Source organism: Microcaecilia unicolor, chromosome 8 (assembly GCF_901765095.1).
Source record: "Microcaecilia unicolor chromosome 8, aMicUni1.1, whole genome shotgun sequence".
Lineage (NCBI taxonomy): Eukaryota > Metazoa > Chordata > Amphibia > Gymnophiona > Siphonopidae > Microcaecilia > Microcaecilia unicolor.
In genome coordinates this window covers 176876048-176901218 of record NC_044038.1, presented here as the reverse complement: position 1 = coordinate 176901218, position 25171 = coordinate 176876048, and the positions used below count along the sequence as shown (strand labels likewise).

General features: G+C 46.6%; 1 protein-coding gene across 1 annotated transcript in view; it reads right to left on the bottom strand.

Moving 5' to 3' along the window:
* The window catches only part of TCERG1 (transcription elongation regulator 1), a 161292-nt gene that overhangs the window by 92004 nt on the left and 44117 nt on the right, over positions 1-25171 (bottom strand). Inside the window, 3 exon segments of the mRNA XM_030212887.1 lie at positions 2139-2369; positions 8507-8569; positions 16206-16442. Of these exon segments, the coding sequence (XP_030068747.1) occupies positions 2139-2369; positions 8507-8569; positions 16206-16442 (531 nt within the window).

Below are 25171 nucleotides of genomic sequence, written 5' to 3'. Positions count from 1 at the left end.
AAGGTTCTAGAGTCCTTGCCCAGGGGCGCCGAAGCATGCTCCCTAGAACTCTTAGCCTTCTTTAGGGCCAAATCCACAACTCCAGAGTCGTGAGGCAACTGAGTGCGCATCAGCTCTGGGTCCCCATGGATCCGGTACTGGGACTCGATCTTCTTGGGAATGTGGGGATTACTTAATGGCTTGGTCCAGTTCGCCAGCAATGTCTTTTTGAGGACATGATGCATAGGTACTGTGGACGCTTCCTTAGGTGGAGAAGGATAGTCCAGGAGCTCAAGCATCTCAGCCCTGGGCTCGTCCTCCACAACCACCGGGAAGGGGATGGCCGTAGACATCTCCCGTACAAAGGCCGCAAAAGACAGACTCTAGGGAGGAGAAAGCTGCCTTTCAGGGGAGGGAGTGGGATCAGAAGGTAGGCCATCAGACTCCTCGTCAGAGAAATATCTGATGTCCTCCTCCTCCTCCCACGAGGCCTCACCATCGGTATCAGACACAAGTTCACGGACCTGTGTCTGAAGCCGTGCCAGGCTCGACTCCGTGGAACCACGGCTACGGTGGGAGCGTCGAGAGGTAGACTCCCTCGCCCGCACCGGCGAAGCTCCCTCCGCCGACGGGGAGCCTTCCTGGGAGGCGACCGCAGTCGGTACCGCAAGCGGCACCGATGTTGGAGACCTCACCCCGGGCAAGGGGCCAGCCGGCGCCTCACTCGACGGTACCGGTGGCGCAAGCACCCCCGGTACCGGAGGGGAAGGGTGCAACAGCTCTCCCAGGATCTCTGGGAGGACGGCCCGGAGACTCTCGTGCAGAGCGGCTGTGGAGAAAGACGTGGAAGCCAATGCAGGTGTCGATGTCAGAGTCTGTTCCGGGCTGTCCATAGTGGAGCGCATAGACACCTCTTGAACAGAGGGTGAGCGGTCCTCTCGGTGCCGATGCCTACTGGGTGCCGACTCCCTCGGCGACCCAGAGCTCTCGGTGCCGATACGGGAAGGGGACCGGTGTCGATGCTTCTTCGACTTCTTGGAACGAAGCATGTCACCGGAGCTTCCCGGCACCGACGAGGAGGATGTAGAATCCAGCCGTCGCTTCCTCGGGGCCGAGGCCGAAGAAGGTCGGTCTCGGGGGGGCTGTACCGCAGGAGCCCTCAGGGTAGGGGGAGACCCACCCGAAGGCTCACCGCCACCAGCAGGGGAATGGACAGCCCTCACCTGCACTCCAGTCGAAGCACCACCGTCCGACGACATCAGCAGAAGTGGAGGTCCCAGTACCACCGACGCCGACGCAGCCTTCCGATGTCTCAGTCCCGATGCAGAGGGTCGATGCCTCGATGCACTCGATGCAGTCGCGGCCGAGGACGGAGGTCTAGACGCTGTCGACGTCGATGCACTCGATACTCTCGGTGCCGATGAAGAGCCCGAGAACAAAACGTTCCACTGGGCCAATCTCGCTACCTGAGTCCGCTTTTGTAAAAGGGCGCACAGACTGCAGGCCTGCGGGCGGTGCCCAGCCCCCAGACACTGAAGACACGACGTGTGCCTGTCAGTGAGCGAGATTACCCGGGCGCACTGGGTGCACTTCTTGAAGCCGCTGGGAGACTTCGATGACATGGGCGGAAAAATCACGCTGGCGAGATCAAAACTCGTGATTGCGTAAGGCACCAAAAAGAGGGGGAGAAAAAAATTCGACCCGAGTCCTCAAAAGGGCCTACCCCGAAGACGAAAAGAAACTTACCGGGGCAAAAACTGGAAATAGAGGAAAGGGAAAAAGACCGAAAAGGTCTTCTTCCGAAATCCTTTTTTTTTTTTTGCGAAAAGTCAAAAGAGACGCGCGAGGTCAACTTAAGGGCGCGAACGGCATAACACGACCGTACTGAGCGCGGACAAAAGAAGACTGGCCGGCACAAGCCGGTTTCGGGCGGGAAGACGGCAGCGCATGCGCGGTGCGCATCGGCGCGCGAGGGCTAGCAAAGGTTTTTGCTAGTGAAGATTCCGATTGGAGGGGCTGCCGTGGACGTCACCCATCAGTGAGAACAAGCAGCCTGCTTGTCCTCGGAGAAATATATATAGATAGATAGCTAAAAAATCTATCTTTCTAACCCTGAAAGTGAAGGGCTTTAGGCACAATACAAAAGTCCATCGATATACCTATATCTGTTCTCATATCAAAAGCTGCACTTTTTTCCTTTAGCTCATGAGGCTTTTCCCACGTTGATTCCAAAGTTCTGTTGTTATAATAATAAGTTTTCCCATCTGCTGTTCTATACTCAGACCATTCTGAGACTATCGTTGCACCGGCTAAAGTAGCAGGAGAAGCAGCAATAGCAACTTGAGGATGCATCATTGGTACTATAGGAGGCGTCATTCCTGGCAATACACCTAAATAGACAAAAACAAATACACAAGAAAAAACAAAACAATGCCAAAGCACACTTTATTGAAGACAATGCAAAGACATGAAAACAGTTTAATCAGTTTCAACATAAATTCAATTTACAAGGGCCTATTGGTAATGCAAGGATTGAGTTTCCTGTTTTCATGTAATGCACAGTACTCAGCTTTGTTTGCTACTCATTTAGCTCAGTCACAGTGAAGTGCACTATATAACAACTTATGTTTCTGTCACACACCCACTGGCTTGGAGAACTAAATAATGATGAAAATCACAGAAAGAAACAAAAACACTACTGAATGGGCAGCTGTTATTCTTGCACCTCATCTCAACAAAAAGTGAGGATTTAGGTCTGTTGCAGACCAAAGCTAATTTACAGCAAGTACAGACTACCTACAGATTCCAACAATCTTTAGGTTTTATTGGCGTTCTCTAACAGCATTCGACATGCAAACAATCAAAAACTGACACAATGACATAACTTTATCAGCTTCAGCAGTGTCAACTGTCTTATATGGATATAAATGCTGAACAAATCTGATTGCCTGCGGTGTACGTGACTAACCCAGAAGAACAAAGATGTTCTGGTGAATACCGACACCCATTTCTCAGAAAAGTGCATAAAATAAGAATATGAGAGCAGGATATATCTAACGAACAGCAGATGGCAGTTTGGTGAAGACATCTCTCTCTATCTATATGGAAAAATTATGTTCTTACCTGATAATTTTCTTTCCTTTAATCATACCAGACCAGTCCATATTAATGGGTTATGACTATGTCCATCTACCAGCGGAATGAGACAGAGAAAATAGTTCCAAGCAAACCGCCCCTTAAGGGTATAGTGCAGCCTGGAATGTTCTGTATTTCAAATAGCCAAGCAATGATGCTCTGAAGTCTAGAAGAAAACACAGTTAATACCAAACAGGCAAACTCTTGGAGCCAATATGCAGAACCTCACTGTTCCTGCTTGGCCAAAGGCAACTGCAACCTCCCCTCACAGTAAAGTAAGCGGGAGGGAATGGTCCATACTGAGCTTGCTCAAGCACATAGAGATCAACCCCTGAATCCGGGGAAAGAACTCCATGATGCCAAGTAACATGAGTCATACAGAGCTGGCACAACAACAAGTGGCAGGAGATTGACTAGAGAAGATGAAGTAGGCAGTGCTGTAGGACATCCCAGCGTATTGAAGCGTCGTGGAACAGCCAGGGATATCTAAAGGAAACAACACTCTGACAGACTTTAGCCAGGGAGGGCATCTGGACTGGTCTGGTATGATTAAAGGAAAGGAAATTGTCAGGTAAGAACATAATTTTTCCTTTCTTGTCATCTATACCAGACCAGTCCAGACTAATGGGATGTAGCAAAGCAGTTTCCCAAAGAGGGGGGAGAAAAGAAGAATGCAGAAGGTTGAAAAATCAACGAAGCTATACACACAGCAAAAAAACTGATCAGCAGAAAAGGATTTGAATATCCGAACCACCAGGCTACCAAAATGGAACAGAGTTAGACACTAGAAAAGGAATTGAAGCCGTAGGACGTAAAACAAACGTCCTGAGCAAAAGAAAAAATACATACCCCTGTCTTGAGTCCAGTATGGTCGGATAAAGTGACCATAACAAGTACTAGGAGTACGCAACCCCAAACAGTGCACCACACTTCACAGAAGAAAGGAAGCAAGGCCCAGGAACCACCCAGACCCGTGCCTAGTGAGAGAATCAAACTCCACAGAACAAGAAAAGACTCCAGACTCGAAAGAACCAACTAACTGGAGTGCTAGTCTCTCCAGGAGAACCATGAAGAAAAGGGCAGCAGGATACCAAGGTACAATGGTAGAAAGAGTACTCCTCAACCAGCTCGCTCTGGACTTAGGGATCAGTGCCAAGAGAACAAAAGGAGACAAAAAGAAAGAGAGTCGAGATCCACACTGTGGAGAAAAGACCCCCACAAGGTGCCAAGTAGCCACAAAAGGAGCAGAGACTAATTCAAACTCCAGCAATGGAGAAGCTTCTCGCCAGCCACCAAGAGGCTACGGCAAGAAAAGGTGCCACAGGAATGGTGGCTAACAGGAGACAAGACAGCCTTGTCTAGCAGTCTAAACAGCGGCATGCCACAACCGCTGAAAAGTTACTGTATCCAACCCACAGAAAAAAGCTGGGGTTGACCAACAAGGTGAAACAATGCCCAACAGACAAAGGAGAAAATATGCTCCACAGAGAGACTAAACTGTGCTCAAGGGATAGAAAAGAAGCTGCGCTCATCAGGCAGGCAGAGAAAGATCCATGCTCAACGAGAACAAACGGATTTGAAATCAAAGCACACAAACTGAGCCACGCACCACGGGCAGAGAAAGAGTTGCACACCTCTGGCAAAGATAGAAATGCCCTGAACAAGCACAGACGAAGCTGAGAGTAACAGACAGAGGATGAGCAGTGCCCCACTGAAAGAGCTGGATGTTAGAGGTACCTGCAGAACTGAAGCTGCGGTAGCGATGTAACTGTGAATAAAACGCAGACAAGGAGCTGCTTTCCATACGCAAACAAGGAGCTGTGCTCCTGACACCGGCAAGAAACTGCGCTCCAGATGCCAGCAAGGAGCAGCGCTCCACACGCCGACAAGGAGCTATGCTTCCTACGCAGACATGAAGCTGTATAGCACCTACAGTCACAGAGCTGTGTTCCACCACCCAATTTGCAGAGAAGAGTTGAGCTAAACATGCAGAGATAGAGCTAAACTCAACAGGCGGTGGAGCTGTGCTCTGCACACAGACAGGGAGCTGCGTTCCATATGCAAAGAGAGAGAGAGCTGCAAGGAGCTGTGCTCCACAGGCAGACACAGAGCTGTGTTCTACACGCAGACAGGACTGTGTCCCACGCTGAGACCTGCAGAGAAAGAACTACACTCAACATGTGACAATGGAGCTGCGTTCAATACGCAGAGAAGTTTGCAGAATAAGCAGCGAAGGAACTTCACGCAACATGCCATGATAGAGCTGTCCTCAACATACAGCGATGGAACTAAAACCAACCTGGAACTGTGGAACTGTGCCCAGCATGCAACGAAGGAGCCGTGCCCAACATGGAATGGTGGAACTGCTTGGAATAATGAAGCTGCGCTCAACATGCAGTGATGGAGCCGCGCTCAACATACAGCGATGGCGCCGTGCTCAAATGTAGCGATGGAGCTGTGCTCAACAAGCAAAATGCATAGATGGAGTCCCGGGGAACAGCCAGAGAAGAAGGTGCTGCCAGGATGTCAACAGGAAAAGAGCACAACTTGTGGAAATGCAGACCTGGCGCTGCACTCCCCTGGCCCAGAGGGACTAAAACTACAAGAAGAGAAAGCCCCATGCCCCAAGAGACACTCTCGGCCCTCAAGTGGTCTCTGAGACACAATGACCGCCCTCCTAGGTAACTGATACGGAGCAGCAGTCAACGTAGAGAAAGAACTCCCACCAAGAGGGAGGTAAGCATCATGGACCTGGAATCCTCAGACCATAGGGAGCAAAATGCAGCCGGCAAGGCAGTGAGGAAGAAACAACTCTCGCCAGGCCAGGAACAAAGAGGAAACTGGCCATTAACACCAAACTGAGGAAAAACCAGCTAAAGGAGAGTCAAACTCCAGACCTAGAACAGAGCCACTTCCCTGCAGAAAAGTAGAGAAAAGCACAGAGCTAAGAGGCGATAATCCAGATGCCCAGCAATAGATCTGCTCAGTAGGAAAGAACTGCTTCCCTTACAGAAAAAGGAAGGAGTGCAAAATGTGCCAGGAGAGAGGCGCCTAAAACTAGAAAAGGCAAAATCCGCCTGTGCCAGGCCAAAACTCCTGCCAGAAAGCAAGGGAAGCAAGGAAGAGCTGTGGCAAACTAGTCCTAAAAAGGCACATTCCCGTAAAGAGACAATGAACTGAGTCCAAGCAAAAGACTGGCAAGAATGGCGCTCCCGAGGGTACTCAGAAGAGAGATTTGAGCTAGCAGTTGCGCACCAAGGGCAACTCGGACCCCCCATCAGAAGGAAAGTACCCTGCAGACAAACCACAGCAGACAGGAGGGATCCACGGGGACGAGAGAACCAGAACCTCCCTAAGGAAGGGAGGAAAAACAGCTGCCAAAACAAGAATCAAATAGCAGGGGCGTCTCAAGCAAGATGCTAGAAGCAGCAGAGACCAGAAGGTCTGAAAAAGAACTGACCAACAGCCGTGTAAGGCTGACAGGAATGAAAAATTAGCCCTGGACTAAAAAGATCGAGCCTGCAGTCAAACGGAGCCAGCGAGAGACTTCCCCCACTTTGGAAATGGCAGACTAAGACCTCCGAACCGCAAAGGTACAAGTTCCAGCAACGGGGCCGCCCTCTGAACTAGCCGCCATCTAAGACCGTGAAGAGGAGAAAAACAACTGAAGTTCATGATCCAGGCACGAGCCATGCCCCACAAAAAAAAATCAAAGCAACTGGTACCAGCTCAGAAGGATCCAAGATCAGAATCAGACGCCGGCCAGCGAAATTCAAAGAAACTTCGCAAGCGGCCTCCTAGAATACATTGCCAAAGGTGGGAAAATAAATCAGGTAACAGGCAAGAGAAAGAAGGAAAAAGAAAGTTGTTTCTTCTTTTTTTTTTTTTTTAAAACAACCTTCTTCACTAGTGACAGGAATTAAAAAAGGTTTACCTCAGAGGCAGAAAAGGAGGGGAAAACAGTTTCCTTTTTTTATAAACAACCTTCTTCACTAGTGACAGAAATTAATAAAGGCTTACCTCAGAGGCAGAAATTCATATATACCTACCACCACAGAACAGAAGAGAAGAACCCCACAGGGAAGACAAGTTACTTCATGCCACAATCAACCATCACCCTGCTAGAAAGACAGCCAGGGGAGGAAGGGGAAGGGAGGGAACCAGGGTCACTGGATATCACCCCAGCTGGCAGATGAGGAACTCAGGACCACTGAGTATCATCTAAAACTAGCCCCAACAAGGCTACCAGCACACCCCTGGTTTCACTGTCACCAGAAGAATCTGGGACAGGAGCTACCAGCCAGCAATCCAGAGCAGCTGAACAATCCGTCCACCATCCGCTAGGAGACAGAGAAAATACTGAACATTCCAGGCTGCACGATACCCTTAAGGGGCGGTTTACTTGGAACTATTTTCTCTTGTCTCCTTCCGCTGGTAGATGTACATAACCCATTAGTCTGGACTGGTCTGGTATAGATGACAAGGAAATCAGCATTAACACTTAGAGGTCTTTACGAAGCAGCACTAGCGGCTGTCCATGTGCTAGTGCTGACATGGCCCATTCAAAGTGAATGGCCTGTGTCGGCACTAGTGCATGGATAGCTGCTAGCAGTGCTTAGTAAACCGTAAATGCTTAAAATGAAGTCTCCAATATACAATAATCAAATTTATAATTGTTAGCTAAGATCCATTCTATACTGTATATAGACAACACATTTTCTAATGTGGAGGGGTGGACGTAACTAAATATGAAAGATTTTTAAGCATTATAACATTACAATGGTCTTATAATAATTTAGATTATAATATATACATGCATAAACATGCAAGCAGAGCTGTTCTAGCTTAACACGTGGAAGTGGAAAAAGATTAATAAAATAAAATACACACTAGAAAACAAATTCACAATTACAAGTCTGAAACAGTCAAGATGTTAACCAGAAAGAAAATAATTTAATCTTAACTTGTAAAAGTTTTACATACAGAGATAATCCGGGTCAGAAAAGTGATTATCTATTTTTTATACTACCAGAAGTTAGGGATGTGCATTCATTTGAAACAACATGTCATCTCATGTTGTTTGTAGCCCGAAATGAAAACCCCTGAAATTTTTATTTTTTTCCCCTTCTATCGCAAAGAATATGCACCCTTCACAAACAGTGCACACTATTAATGACACTGCCAGCCCCAAAATAAAATCAGAAAAACTAAACAAAATTAAACAAAAAGTACTACAAATGAAAAGGGAAACTAAGCAGAAAGGAGAATTTTTGCCCTGCACACCCCTATCAGAAGGTAAACAAAAAGGTTCACAAAATCGGGCAAATAAAAAGAACATTCACTACCATGCCAACTTACAGACAAAACAAAGCTAAGATTGTAGTAAAATTACCGGTCTTGGTGGTAGCGACTGTCTTTACATACGGGCAGCTGACTATTTGCATCATTGCTACACCTGTAAAACGGATAAGCAAGCATGTTGGAAAGCTGCCACTGTTTGTCTACTACCACTGGGATGAAGAAGGCATCAGAGAATAACACTGTCAACTCAAAAGTCCTTTTCCAAAGGAAAAGAAATCACGGATAAATAGATTATTTCTTTGCAAATTATACTTTAAAGCTAAATAATGCCTCCTACATGATTATAGGAAAACAAAGAGATTTCATTTCTGCTCTTTATTTTCAAATGTATAGTATAATTAAACAAATGACAAGGCATAAACTAGGTCAGTGCGTAATAAAGCAAGTTTTAGCTCTAAGCTATGCTACTGAGCAAGGAAAAATTTGGTCTTACCTGTAAATTTTCTTTCCTTGCGTCCAGAACGTATGGGTTATGTCTGTCAGCTAGCAGACGGGGACAGAGACCAATGAGCAGCAAGCTCTGCACTATAAAAAGCATCCTACAGTCACAGTTCATCAGTATTCCTGTTAACAAAGCACACGAGGACTAGTCAAACTAATTTCTCTATACAAAAAATTCTAAGAGGAGAACGCAGGGCTCCAAACTAGCTAAGTGCTTCCTTGAGAAAACTCCCAGAACTAGCCAGAAACCCTGGGTAGAGACAGTACCAGATATACATAAAGGATCCCTTTCTCCAGCTAAAGGGTGGGCTTTTGGATTGGTCTGGCTAGACTCAAGGAAAAATAATTAGCAGGTAAGATCAAATTTTTCCTTTCTTTTCATCCTAATCAGACCAGTCCAGAACATATGTCAGGTAGCAAAACAACAGTTACATCAGGCATGAAGAAGAACCTCCTGCCGCCAAGACTCCAGCTCCAAACACAGCTGCTTCCCTTGCTCTTACACCAAGCCTGTAAAACTTGGCAATGGAATGCAAGGAAGACCAAGCAGCAGCTCTACAAATCTGTTTCTGGGATATGGACTGCAATTCAGCCTAATAAACCGCCATTCCTCTGGATGAACATGCCCTGAGAAATTGAGGAACTACTTGACCTTTGAGAAGACAGGCCAAAGCAATTATCTCTTTCAGCAAACATGTAATAGTTGCCTTCGTAGCTACCTTTCCTGACACCACCAAAGAGCACAAACAAATGGTCAGAGATGCAAAACTTGTACTAGTTACTTCTAAATAATACAACAATTCTCTATGAATATCTAAAAATTTCAGAAGTTTATACTCCTCCTTCCAATCTTCCCTTTGAAAGGAGGGCAAAGGGACTAACTAATTTAAATGAAAATCCAAAACTACTTTGGGAAGAAAGGAGGGAACCATACAAATTGAAAGGTTTCCACTGCCTGCAAAGATCATTCCCACAAGCTCCTCTCTCCAAAACCGGGCAACCATGAGGTCATATACTTCTGTCACCAAGAGTTCTCCCTCCTCCAAAGGCTCTGACAAGTGAGGAATTCCTCTCCATGCCATTCATTATGCTCCAGTGGCTCACACTAAGATCCCCAGAAGCAACAGAAAATACTTCAGCATCTTGCAATATGACCATCCTTGACCTAAGAAATGACAAAGGCTCAAATTGTTCTCTGAGACCCAAAGTCGCCAGGCTCCCTCGTGACTACCATAAAAGAAAAGCTTTGTGAAGTAGGAGGACAAACTAAGGGGAAAACTAACAGAGTTCCTACTGTTGTCCAGAAGTCCCTTCCAAATCTAGCATAGCAGTCTGGGGCGGCATAGCCCGAGAGAGGGAGTCCTCCAAAGCTGGGAATGACAAGGACCCCACCCCTTGCATATCAACAGACTGATGCCATGAAATGGTCACCTCTAATGCCATTTTATAAGATACCACCTAAGAAGTAGTAATAGAATGTGCCTTTCAAGATTATTCCCTCTGGAATTTTCTGGAAATGAACCATACTGCAGCTCCCTAGGCAGAGACTGAACTACCTCAAGGAAATTATATGTCTGGCCCAACAGAACTTAACCAAGTCAGCCAGAGCTTCCATCAAAGTGCCTCAATGCTGTTCAAGGCTATTCCTTCCAAAGCACCACACTCAGAATTTGTGCCTGCAGTGAGAAACAAGAGGACCACACTTTATGAGAACAGGCAGTGCTGCTCTCAGAGGCGAAAGCAATTTAAAAATTAAAGCAAGAACAGATGCAGCACTGCCTGGATGCACCCGACCAGGCAAGCTCGAGCCCAACACTATTCAAGGAAAAACCAACAGCTGGCAAAAGACATTACTGCTCCTGGCACTCAATGAAAACAAAAGCGTAGAGAAAGCTGATAAAGAACCTATAGCTCCAAGGTACGAATAACCAATTAGGGGAAGGAAAGAGGGGGATATGAAAGAACTAAACAATTGAGGCGCTCCTCCTGCTAAAATATCCCTTTAGCAGTGTGGAAATAGGGACTCCTTTTAGTAATGAAACTTTCCTCTATTCAAATTTGTTTTCCTCAAAGTTACACACTGTTACTGTAAAGTTTGATAATATGTAAGCCACATTGAACATACATGGTTTTAACCTCCACCTTAACCATATATCATATAGAAATCATTCATATGTTTTTTATGTTTTTTATCGCCTCAGCAGTGCACATGACCAACTTCACTCTTTTATTGGACATTCAATAGCACCCAAATCCTCACTGGCGATAATATTTTATTAAACTGTTTCTTCATTTACTTATTTAACTGTTTATTTTACTTTTTAATCTCTAAGTTACTTATAAGCAATACTCAACTTGCACTGAACGGTCAGACCAGGGGTTCAACAATGCCTTGGTAGGGGAGTAGTTACAGTTGAAGGGCTCTTAAAGAGAGAGTTAGTAGTGCCAAGTACATGCAGCCACATTGAACAAACATGTTTTTTGAAAATGTCGGATATAAGATGAAACAATTTGTGGGGGGACTAATCAACCCTAAGTTACCCAGCTCGCCTGACAGCAGATGGACCTGAACTCCTCCAGATATCCCCCAAGGCTCAGATGACCTGAATTCCTCTGTCTAGCAAAGTTCAATCAGTTCTCCAACTGGGCCCAAGAGCTGCCTCACCAGCCCAATCCAGAGACACACGGAATGCTCATTAACATCTGCTGGAGACAGAAAATACTGATGAGCTGTGCAGCATGTTGCCTTTTATAGTGCAGAGCTCACAACTCATTGGTTTCTATCTCCACCTGCTGGCTGATAGGCATAACACATATGCTCTGGACTAGTCTAATCTGGATTAAAATGAAACAAAATTAGATGAAGATATGCTTAGCGACCCACACAAATAATATGTGGAAATATTACTGGTATATAAACACACAAGAGTAAGAGTAAAATCAGGGTAATAAGATGGGAAGGTTTTTGGGGTTTTTTTTTTTTTTTTATACTGGTTGAATGAAAAGGAATGCATCACTGACTAAAGGACAGACACATCAGCCCTAGTCTACATCACAGGTCATACTATGCATCAGTGAGAAAAACCTGGGCAGATTATTCTTGATGATCTTCCTTACGATAAACCAGGAGGTCGATATGCAAAGCAACTTAACCAGCTAGAAATGGCTCCTGGCCAATTAAATCACTTGTTCAGGGCTAACCAGTCAGTTTCAGCAGCACTTAGCCAGTTAATGCTGTTAAAAATGACTGGTTAACACCTAAAGCAAAACCAGCTATTTTGAGGGTATTCCAGGGGTGAAGTCAGCACTTACCCGGTTAATTGCAGATATTTACCTCTTAAACAGCTAAGATCAAAAATTAAACAGGACCATATAAAAGTTAGTATTATCTTTATTCGGTGCCCCATAGTTGATTACGTGCTGAATAAAGCAAAGATACTTACCTGTAGCAGGTGTTCTCCGAGGACAGCAGGCTGATTGTTCTCGAAGGTGGGGGACACCTTGGATGTCGACCCATTAGTGAGAACAAGCAGCCTGCTTGTCCTCGGAGAATGCGCTTAACTGGATATGGTTTAGCCAGCTCCGAAAAACCTGAAATTCAATGCTGGATTCTAGACAAGCCCAGCACTGAATTTCTGGGCACCCCAGTGGCAGTCATCAAAATGCTAAATGATGCTGGCTGAAAACTGACCACCAGATTTTAAGATTCTTTCCACAAACTGTTGTTTTAAAAGCTTCTCCCTTGAACAAGTTTCAGCATTCAGGACTGTGGGGAATGTATCAATTTAAAGGACCTACTGCAGAAGGATTTCAAAAAGGTCAATATTTAAAAAAAAAAACTCTGTGGAGAGCATTTCATTTAAATGCCAACAGATATTCAGCACCCACCATTCTCCATATAGCAGTGCTGAATATCCCACCAAAGTTATCTGGATAATGGCAATATTTAGCTCCGCTATCCAGATAAACTATCTGGACAACTCAGTTTTCTGCACAGAGGTATCCAGATAGTGATGCTAAATAAATCGCCACTAACCAGATAATTCTGTATTCTACCCCAGTGCTACTGGAGGAAAGGCAAAGATCTGGAACTGCTGGACTGGAAGAAGGATCCAACTGAAAATAACAGAATGGGAAGTCAAATGCAAATCGCTGATAAGGAAGGCAAAAGAGAGACTTTAAAAAGAAGATTGCGTTGGAGGCAAAAATGCATACTAATAATTTTTTTAGGTATATTAAAAGCAAGAAGCCAGCAAAAGAATCGGTTGTACCGCTAGATGACCGAGGGCAAAAGGGGCTGCCAGGGAAGACAAGGCCATAGTGGAGAGATTAAATGAAATTTTTTTTTTGCTTTGGTCTTCACCAAGGAAGATGTGGGAGAGATACTGGTGCCAGAAATGGTATTCAATGTTGACAAGTTAGAGAAACTGAATCAAATTCTCTGCAATCCTGGAAGATGTAATGGGGCAATTTGACAAATTAAAGAGTAGCAAATCACCAGGACCAGACGGTATACATCCCAGAGTATAGATAGAATTGAAAAATGAACTTGCAGAACTATTGTTACTAATATGTAATCTATCTTTAAAATCAAGCATGATACCGGAAGATTGGAGGGTGGCCAATGTAACACCAATTTTTTAAAAGGGTTTCAGAGGTGATCCAGGAAATTACAGACTGGTGAGCCTGACATCAGTGCTGCGCAAAATGGTAGAGACTATTACAATGAACAAAATTACAGAACATATTCAAAAGCATGGATTATTGAGACAAAAACAACATGGATTTAGTGAAGGGAAATCTTGCCTCATCCATCTACTACATTTCTTTGAAGGAGTGAACAAACATGTGTATAAAGGTGAGCAGGTCAATACTGTGTTATCTGGATTTTCAAAAGGCATTTGACAAAGTACCTCATGAAAGACTACAGAGGAAATTGGAATGTCATGGGATAGGAGGTAGTGTGTTCTATTGTGGATTAAAAACCAGTTAAAGGATAGAAAACAGAGAGTAGAGTTAAATGGTCAGTATTCTCAATGGAGAAGGGTAGATAGTGGGGTTCTGCCGGGGTCTGTGTTGGGATTGCTGCTTTTAACATATTTATAAGTGATCTAGATATGGGAATAACAGTGAGGTAATTAAATTTGCCAACGACACAAAGTTATTCAAAGTTGTTAAATCGCAAGAAAACTATGAAAAATTGCAAGACGACCTTACGAGACCGGGCATCCAAACGGCAAATGATGTTTAATCTGAGCAAGTGCGAAGTGATGCATGCGGGAAAGAGGAACCCAAACTACAGCTACTTGATACAAGGTTCCACGTTAGGAATCACCAACCAGGAAAAAGATCTAGGAATCATCACTGATGATACTTTGAAACCCTCTGCTCAGTGTGCTGCGGCAGCAAATAAAGCAAACAGAATGTTAGGTATTACTAGGAAAGGAATGGAAAATAAAAATGATGATGTTATAATGCCTTTGTATCGCTTCATGATGAGACCGCACCTTGAACACTGTGTGCAATTCTGGTCATCGCATCTCAAAAAAGATAAGGTGGAATTAGAAAAGGTACAGAGAAGGGCGATGAAAAGATAAAGGGGATGGGACGACTTCCCTATGAGGAAAGGCTGAATTGGCTAGGGCTCTTCAGCTTAGAGAAAAGATGGCTGAGGGGAAATATGACAGAGGTATATAAAATGAGTGGAGTGGAACAGGTGGATGTGAATTGCTCGTTTACTCTTTCTAAAAATACTAGGACTATGGGGCACACAATGAAGTTACAAAGTAGTAAATTTAAAATGAATCGGAGAAAATATATCTTCATTCAACGTGTAATTAAACTCTGGAATTCGTTGCCAGAGAATGTGGTAAAAGCAGTTTGCTTAGCGGGGTTTAAAAAGATATGGACAGCTTCCTAAAAGAAAAGTCCATAAGCCAATATTAAAATAGACTTAGGAAAATCCACTGCTTATTTCTAGGACAAGCAGCATAAAATGTAGTGTACTGTTGGAAACAGAATACTGGGCTTGATGCACCTTCGGTCTGTCCCAGTATGGCAACATTTTTGTACTTATGGCACCAAATAAAAAAGAAACCAAAAATCATAGGAGGTCTTTTACTAAAGTGTGTTAAGTTTTGCACCCTAACAGTAGAAATACATAAGTGGAATTAATGCATGGACATGTGCATTAGCACACAAAGAACTTGGTTGGAATTAGTACGACTGCACTTAGCACCTCCTATTGAGGAGCTGCTAAGAAGCCGTGCTAACTGCACAAAGGAAAGTTAGCATGCACCACTTTATACAGTCCAGACCCTTTCATGCATAACCTACCTAGTTTCTGCCGCCAACTCAATATGCTGTTAACATGTGAATTAATGCATGCAAACCATGATGCCACTGTGTTAGCTGTTAGAGTGCTTCTGCGATAACAGTTAACGCATCCTAATTCACACTTCACAGTTTAACACACTTTAGTAACACACCCATAGGAGCACAAAAAAATAAGTAAGAGTATTATCAAAGGATAATATACAGCAACACAGTACAAAATATTAACAAAAAAAATCATGCACTGTCTACAAAACATCATACAAATTATTAGTCATTAGATTACTAAAAGCCTAACTAAAGTATGCTTCTCAATACGGTTCTTGGAGCACACCCAACCAGTTTGGTTTTCAGAATACACACAATGAACATGCATGAGAAAGATCTACATTCTGAAGAGGCAGTGCATGCAAATCTATCTCATACATATTCATTGTGGTATCCTAAAAACCTGATTTGCTGGGTATGCTCTGAGAACTACTACAAAACAAGGTATTTACTAGCAAGCTAAATATTACTCAGACTTCCATACCAAAATAGTGGAGCATAAAGGAAAAGGTATATGACAACAAAATTAATATTGTGGATGTTACTCAGGACTCAGCTGGTAGCCAGTGAATGAAATTCTAACAGTACAGGAGAAATATGATCAAAGCATTAGGAGTTAAACCATAGTTAAGCATTTGCAATTATCCTTCAAGGTATATGAGTATGCCTAAGCCTGCCCAACAAAAAAAAGTCTTTTCCAGTCTGTATTATGTGCGCTTTTTTCGGAAGCCTTCCAAACACTGCACTATCCAGACATAAAAATGAAGTAGGTATTTTTTTTATTATTTTATACAATTTGCAAATGCTATTTGCTAGCCCCAAACTATAGAGGAATAGTCCGCATATTTTAACCAAGAAATGGACACAAGCATAAATACATTGACCACATGAGCAGCTGGCTCACTTACCAGGAAGTGGAATAGGCATGCCAGGAAGAGGGACACGAAATGGAGGTACCATTACTGGTGGAAAAGCTGGAATTGTTGTAGCTGGCTGAGGAACTGCATGAGACAGAGTCTGGGAAATTGGCTGGGGAACAGTTTGTACAGTACTGGCCATAGGGGCAGATGTTGAAACACTAACTGAAGATACTGGAACTGAAACAGAAACAGAAGAAGCTGGACTCTGCTCTTGTGTAGTAGATGCTGTTAAAAAGAAAAAGGAAAAAAAGTGTCACATTTGTTGTAAATTGGACCAAATATTATACAAGTCATGTTTTCTATCTGTATATTCTACATATACCCCTCCTTCACCTCAAAATAATGCCCTAGGTGAAAGGAGAAATTTGGTCTTACCTCCTAATTTTCTTCTCTTGGGTCCTACCAGACCAGTCCAAACATATAGATTTTCTCCTCAACCAGCAGATTGAGAAGAAGAACAAAAGTTGAAAAGTTGTGAGCTCAGACCTATAAGCTACCCATGCAGCCTGTGCCTCTTCAATATTTCATACCAAAGCAAGTGGATCCTCCCAAATCAAACATATAAACGACGAGTGACCAAACTCACTTGCAAATGTGCAGTAAAGACCCTCTCTGTCCCGCCCCCGCGTCAATACGTGATGACGGGGGCAGGACAGAGAGGGTCTCTACTGCGCAAGGGGAGGGACGAAACCGCTGTCGCTACCGCTTCCCCCCCCCCCAGGTCGCCGCCACCACTCCCCCCACCCGAAGTCGCCGCCGCCACCCACCCTCCACCCGGGCCGGGCTCTCGCTCCGCTATAGAAACAGCATCAACGCAGCACACAGCTCAGCTGAGCTGCCGTCGGCCTTCCTTCCCTGCCTGTGTCCCGACACAGGCAGAGAAGAAGGACGGCAGCTCATCTGAGCTGTGTGCTGCGTTCCTGCGCTGTTTCAATAGCGAAACGAGGGCCCAACCCAGGTGGAGGGGTGCCAGTGACTCCGGGGGGGGGGGGGGGGGGCGTAGCGGTGACCTCGGTGGGGCAGCGGCGAGCTCGGCGGCGGGGGGGGCCTTGCAGCGGCGAGGAGAAGGGGCCTTTCAACCCCCCCCCCCCCCGTCCTATACAAGCCCGTATTTACGGGCTCAACGGCTAGTTTATCATATAGACAGAGAGAGGGGAGAATCCCCTAGCTGAGAACTGTACTTAGAACTGGTACTTCACAAAGGAATCCAAGTACCACCAAGTAGCAGCCCTACAGACCTATGAGACCAAACAGTATCCATCAGCCCTCAGGCCCTCTGAAACCACAAATCCCTTAAGAATAAGCTGACACAACCATCTGCTTAAGCCACCACGCAATTGTCAACTTGGTTGCCTCTTCTCCTTTCCTTGATGAGGACAAACAACTTGTCAGACTTTCAAAATCCAGTGGTAATCTCTGAACAGATCATTAGTGTACTACTCACATCTAGGTGATGCAAGGTCCAAAACACTACAGCAAAATCCACCCTTTGAAAGTAGGGCAAGAAAATCAGCTGGTAGAAGTGAAAGGATGATACTAGTTTAGATCATAAAGAGGGTACTCTTTGAAATGACACTCCTGCTTTAGTAAGTTTCAAAAAAGGATCCCTACAAGATAAAGCGAAAGCTACATACCTGTAGAAGGTATTCTCTGAGGACAGCAAGCTGATTGTTCTCACTGATGGGGTGACGTCGACGGCAGCCCCAGAACCGGAATTCTCCCTAGCAACAAAGAGTTTGATTGCCTCGCGCTCCCGTGCTCATCGCGCATGCGCGACCGTCTTCCCGCACGAACGCGAGCGTGCTCCTCAGTCCAGTAAAAAGCAAAGAAAGAGAAGACACAACTCCTAAGGGGAGGTGGGCGGGATTGTGAGAACAACCAGCCTGCTGTCCTCCGAGAATACCTTCTACAGGTATGTAGCTTTCATTTTCTCCGAGGACAAGCAGGCTGCTTGTTCTCACTGATAGGATATCCCTAGCCCCCAGGCTCACTCAAAACAACAAGCACTGGTCAATTGGGCCTCGCAACAGCGATGACATAACTGAGATTGCCCTAACTTATCCAACTAACTGAGAGTGCAGCCGGGAACAGAACAAAAATGGGCCAAGGGGGGAGGAGTTGGATTCTAAACCCGAAACAGATTCTGCAGCACAGACTGCCCAAACCGACTGTCGCGTCGGGTATCCTGCTGTAGGCAGTAATGAGATGTGAATGTGTGGACAGATGACCACGTCGCAGCTTTGCAAATCTCCTCAATAGTGGCTGACTTCAAGTGGGCCACTGACGCAGCCATGGCTCGAACATTATGAGCCGTGACATGACCCTCAAGAGTCAGCCCAGCCTGGGCATAAGTGAAGGAAATGCAATCTGCTAGCCAATTGAATATGGTGCGTTTCCCCACAGCTACTCCCCTCTTGTTGGGATCAAAAGAAACAAACATTTGGGCGGACTGTCTGTGGGGCTGTGTCCACGCCAGAAAGAAGGCCAATGCTCTCTTGCAGTCCAATGTATGCAGTTGACGTTCAGCAGGGCAGGTATGAGGACGGGGAAAGAATGTTGGCAAGACAACTGACTGGTTCAGATGGAACTCAGACACCACCTTCGGCAAGAACTTAGAGTGTGGAGGACTACTCTGTTATTGTGAAACTTGTTATAAGGAGCATGAGCTACCAAGGCTTGAAGCTCACTGACTCTGCGAGCTGAAGTAACCCCCACCAAGAAAATGACCTTCCAGGTCAAGTACTTCAGATGGCAAGAATCCAGTGGCTCAAAAGAAGATTTCATCAGCTGGGTGAGAACGACATTGAGATCCCATGACACTGTAGGAGGTTTGATGAGGGGCTTTGACAAAAGCAAACCTCTCATGAAGCGAACAACTAAAGGCTGTCCTGAGATCGGCTTACCTTCCACACGGTAATGGTATGCACTAATCGCACTAAGATGAACCCTTACAGAGTTGGTCTTGAGACCAGACTCAGACAAGTGTAGAAGGTACTCAAGCAGGGTCTGTGTAGGACAAGAATGAGGATCTAGGGCCTTGCTGTCACACCAAATGGTAAACCTCCTCCATAAAAAGAAGTAACTCTTTTTAGTGGAATCTTTTCTGGAAGCAAGTAAGATTCAGCAGACACCCTCTGAAAGACCCAAGGAGGGAAAGTCTATGCTCTCAACATCCAGGCCGTGAGAGCCAGGGACTGAAGGTTGGGATGCAGAAGCGCCCCCTCGTTCTGAGTGATGAGGGTTGGAAAACACTCCAATCTCCACGGTTCTCCGGAGGACAGCTCCAGAAGAAGAGGGAACCAAATCTGCCGGGGCCAGAAAGGCGCAATCAAAATCATGGTTCTGCAATCTCGCTTGAGTTTCAATAAAGTCTTCCCCACCAAAGGTATGGGAGGATACGCATACAGGAGGCCCTCCCCCCAATGAAGGAGGAAGGCATCCGACGCTAGTCTGCCATGGGCCTGAAGTCTGGAACAGAATTGAGGGACCTTGTGATTGATCTGAGTGGCAAAAAGATCTACCTAGGGGGTGCCCCACGCTTGGAAGATCTTGCGTACTACTCCCGAGTTGAGAGACCACTCGTGAGGTTGCATTATCCTGCTCAACCTGTCGGCCAGACTGTTGTTTACGCCTGCCAGATACGTGGCCTGAAGAAACACGCCATTCCGGTGAGCCCAAAGCCACATTCTGACGGCTTCCTGACACACAGGGCGAGATCCTGTGCCCCCCTGCTTGTTGATGTAATACATGGCAACCTGGTTGTCTGTCTGAATTTGGATAATTTGATAGGACAGCCGATCCCGGAAAGCCTTTAGAGCGTTCTAGACCGCTCGTAACTCCAGAAGATTGATCTGAAATCGTCTTTCCTGGAGGGACCAATATCCTTGGGTGTGAAGTCCATCGACATGAGCTCCCCACCCCAGGAGAGACGCATCCGTAGTCAGCACTTTTTGTGGCTGAGGAATTTGAAAAGGACGTCCCAGGGTTAAATTGGATCGAATTATCCACCAATGTAGGGATTCGAGAAAACTCGTGGACAGGTGGATGACGTCCTCTACATTCCCGGCAGCTTGGTACCACTGGGAAGCTAGGGTCCATTGAGCTGATCTCATGTGGAGACAGGCCATGGGAGTCACATGAACTGTGGAGGCCATGTGGCCTACCAATCTCAACATCTGCCGAGCTGTGATCTGCTGAGACGCCCGCACCTGAGAGACGAGAGCCAGGAGATTGTCAGCTCTCGTCTCTGGAAGGTAGGCACAAGCTGTCTGAGAGTCCAGCAGAGCTCCTATGAATTCTAGTTTCTGTACTGGAAGAAGGTGGGACTTTGGATAATTTATCACAAACCCTAGTAGCTGCAGGAGTTGAATAGTCATCCGCATTGACTGAAGGGCTCCTGCTTCTGAGGTGTTCTTCACCAGCCAATCATCGAGATAGGGGAACACGTGCACTCCCAGCCTGCGGAGAGCCGCCGCTACGACAGCCAGGCATTTTGTGAATACTCTGGGCGCAGAGGCCGCATTCCCAGATGGAATCGAAGATACTGTCTGTGAGCTGGCAGTATCGGAATGTGAGTATAAGCATCCTTTAAGTCCAGAGAGCATAGCCAATCGTTTTCTTGAATCATGGGAAGAAGGGTGCCCAGGGAAAGCATCCTGAACTTTTCTCGGACCAGATATTTGTTCAGGACCCTTAGGTCTAGGATGGGACACATCCCCCCCTGTTTTCTTTTCCACAAGGAAGTACCTGGAATAGAATCCCAGCCCTTCTTGCCCTGGTGGAACGGGCTCGACCGCATTGGCGCTGAGAAGGGCGGAGAGTTTCTCTGCAAGTACCTGCTTGTGTTGGAAGCTGAAGGACTGAGCTCCCGGTGGGCAATTTGGAGGTTTTGAGATCAAATTGAGGGCGTATCCTAGCCGGACTATTTGAAGAACCCACTGGCCGGAGGTTATGAGAGGCCACCTTTGGTGAAAAAATGTTACCCTCCCTCCGACCGGCAGATCGTCCGGTACGGACACTTTGATGTCGGCTATGCTCAACTGGAGCCAGTCAAAAGCCCATCCCTTGCTTTTGCTGGGGAGCTGCAGGGGCCTGCTGAGGCGCACGCTGTTGACGAGAATGAGCACGCTGGGGTTTAGCCTGAGCCGGCTGTCGGGAAGATGGATTGTACCTGCGCTTATTAAAAGCATAGGAAACATTCCTCTTTCCCCCAAAAAATCATCTACCAGTTAAGGTAGATGCTGAAGGCGCCCGGTGGGACAGCTTGTCGAATGCGGTGTCCCGCTGGTGGAGCTGTTCTACCACCTGTTCGACCTGCTCACCAAAAATATTATTCCCCCAGCAAGGCACATCCACCACTAGCTTCTGGACTCTACTGTCTAGGTCAGAGGCACGCAACCATGAGAGCCTGCGCATCACTATACCTTTGAGCAGCGACCCTGGATGCAACATCAAAAGTATTGTAAGCACCCCTGGACAGGAATTTACGACACGCCTTCAGCTGCCTGACCACCTCCTGAAAAGGCTTGGCTTGCTCAGAAGGGAGCCTGTCCACCAAGTCCGCCAACTGTCGCACATTATTCCGCATGTGAATGCTCGTGTAGAGCTGGTAAGACTGAATTTTGGACACGAGCATAGCAGAATGGTAGGCCTTCCGCCCAAAAGAATCCATAGTTCTAGACTCACGCCCAGGGGGCGCCAAGGCGTAATCCCTAGAACTCTTGGCCTTCTTAAGGGCCAAATCCACCACCCCAGAGTCATGAGGCAATTGGGTCTTCATTAACTCTGAGTCCCCGTGGATTCGGTACTGGGACTCAATTTTTTTGGGAATGTGGGGAGTAGTTAATGGCTTCACCCAGTTCGTCAACAAAGTCTGCCTTAGGACATTATGAAGAGGAACTGTGGTGGATTCCTTAGGTGGAGACGGATAGTCCAAGACCTCGAACATCTCAGCCCTGGGCTCATCCCCCGCCTCCACAGGGAAGGGAATGGCCGTAGACATTTCCCGGACAAATGAAGAGAATGAAAGACTCTCCGGGGGAGAAAGCTCTCAGGTGAGGGAGTAGGATCGGAAGGCAGATCACAGGACTCCTCATCCAAGAAATACCTGGTGTCCTGCTCCGCTTCCCACGAGTCCTCTCCATCGGTATCGGACATGAGTTGGTGAACCTCGGTCCGAAGCCGGGCCCGTCTCGACGCCGAGGAACGATGTCCTTCGTGGCGGTGTCGAGAGGAAGACCCCGCCAAGCCACAGGCGTCGAAGCTTCCTCCAGCAATGTCGGCGGGGAGTCAACCTGGGTGGTGGCCGATACCGGTGCCGCAAGCGGTACTGGGGTCGGAGACCTCACCATGGGCAACGAGCCAACCGCTGCCTCCCTCAACGGTACCGATGGCGCAAGCACCTGCGGTACCGGAACAGACGGCGCTTTTCGGGTGCTGAAGTCCTTGGCGTCCCCGAGCTCTCGGTACCGTGGCGGGAAGGTGACCGATGGCGATGCTTCTTAGCCTTCACTCAAAGCACGCCAAAGGTACCCTTCGGTACCGAAGAGGAAGACGTGGAATCCACACGCCTCCTCAGGGCCGGGTCCGAAGAAGGTCGAATCTGGGGGGCCTGTAGAACAGGAGTCCTCGAGGCAGGTGGAGACCCACTCGATGGCTCATTGCCTCCAGCATGGGACCTATGGACAGCCCTTACCTGCACTACGGACGTCGATGCAGTCTCCGGTACCGACATCGATACCGGCGATGACCTCGATACCACCGACTCCGTCGATACCGAAGGACCAGACCAGGCTCCGAACAAAATGTTCCACTGAGCCAATCTCACCGCCTGAGTCCTCTTTTTCAGTTGGAGGCACAAAGTACAGGCGTTGGGACGATGACCAGCTCCCAAACACTGAAGACACGAAACCTGTCTGTCAGTGAGCGAGATTGTCCGGTTGCACGACGTGCACTTTTAAAAGCCGCTGGTAGGCTTCGTGGACATGGGCGGAAAAATCACGCCGGCGAGGTCGAACGCGATGGTGTCGAATGAAAAGGACACCAAAAAAAAAAAAAAAAAGGAAAAAAGGGGTCCCGCACGGGCAGCCCGAAATGGCCGCCGAAGAAAAAGAAAGAAAACTTACGGGAGCAAAGTTCTACGAAAATAAAGGAAAAACTCAACTTTTTTTTTGTTGTTTTTTAAAGATGATCGCGGAAAGCGAAAAGAGCCGAAAAACCGGCGAAAAACTCACGGAAAGTCCGTAAAACCGCAGTGAGGGATCTCTGGGGCAGAGAACAGCAGCGAAGCAGCGTCCCGAGCCGCGGGAAAAAAACAAGACTGAGGAGCACGCTTGCTTTCGGGCGGGAAGACGGTCGCGCATGCGCGATGCGCACGGGAGCGTGAGGCTAGCAAACTCTTTGTTGCTAGGGAGAATTCCGGTTCTGGGGCTGCCGTCGACGTCACCCCAACAGTGAGAACAAGCAGCCTGCTTGTCCTCGGAGAATTCTTCTTACAAAACAAACACCCACCAAGAATATCAATTTTAGTGTAAGGTCCTTAAGATGATCTATGCAAGAACTTGAACAGAAAAGAACTTAATGCCTCCAGAACTGACCTGAGGTTCCAACTGATGCACCTGCAGTCAAAAGTGCATAAACCCTTTCAGACCATATCTGGGTGGCAAGACAAGGAAGCACCTTGAGTTTGCTCCTCAAAACATGCAAGGTTTGCTACTTGTACCTTCAGAGAACTAATGGCCAATTCTTTTTCACACCCTTCTGGAGATAGGCAGGGTAATGAAACCTGAATGGGCATGAACCCTCACTCCCCGCTCCTCAAATACTCTCCAAATTCTAGTACAGGCCAACAATGTTGACCTTTTTTCACACTTACAGCGATTTTATGATTACAACTGGTGCATAACCTCACTTCTGGTGAAAACTCTCAAAGGTCAAGCCATAAGATAGCAAAGAGGCAAGTTTCCATCAGCACTGGATCCCAAGACCCTCTCTCGAGGCAGCCTGAGGACCTATCCAACTTTTAATCTGATCAAGTCACATAACACGGCCTCCTGGGCCAAGACGGAGCTACCAGTACGAAGAGGCTAAAATGGAACACTGCACGACTCTGCCCAGCAGGGACCATAAAGAAAATATGTGCTGGCCTCCCCTGGGCCACAGCTGCAACAGGTATCTATCCCTTCTTGAACTGGGAAAAAAAAAGGGGGGGGGGCTTCACATTTTGCTTCACAGCCTTCAGATCCATGAGGTAGCTGGCATTCTCTGACAGCTCCCAATTCTGGGAGTGCTTGCTGAGAAAATCCACCTGAATGTTTTGGACCCATATGATATAATGCACTGTCAAAGTTCAGATGAGCCTTGGCCCACCTGCACAACAGAGAGATCTCCCACACTAGTGATGCTTTTTTGTGCCTCCCAGGAAGATGATATAAGCCACCACAATGGCACTGTCAGAAGAATCTGACAGCTCTGCCTTGAACCACCTGCTCAAAAATCTTCAGACTTTTATGAATAGCCTTTCTTTCCAACCCACTGATTGACCAGGGAGCCTCCAATGCCAATCAGTGCCCCTGAGCTATTTGATTCTGACAACGAGCTCCCCAACTGACCAGGCTGATGTTTCAAGTCAGGTCAATGTCTTTCCTCTGGCTTCCTCTGAAGTCCAAGCAATCCTGGTACCATAACGCTGAACTCACCAGAGCAGTGGTCTAAAAATGACTTCTGAGGCATCTATATATGCAAAAGAGCCCTGGGACCTTTTTAATCATTATGATCACTAAACCTACAAATCTACCTGTAGTCCCATACCCGAGGGGCTTTCCTCATCTGGACAGACCAAATCTGCTCCCAAATCTTGCATATTCACTGTTGAGGGAGAAACATTTTTCCCATAGGTTTCATTACCCTGCCTATCTCCAGAAGGGTGTAAAAAGGGATTGGCCATTAGTTCTCTG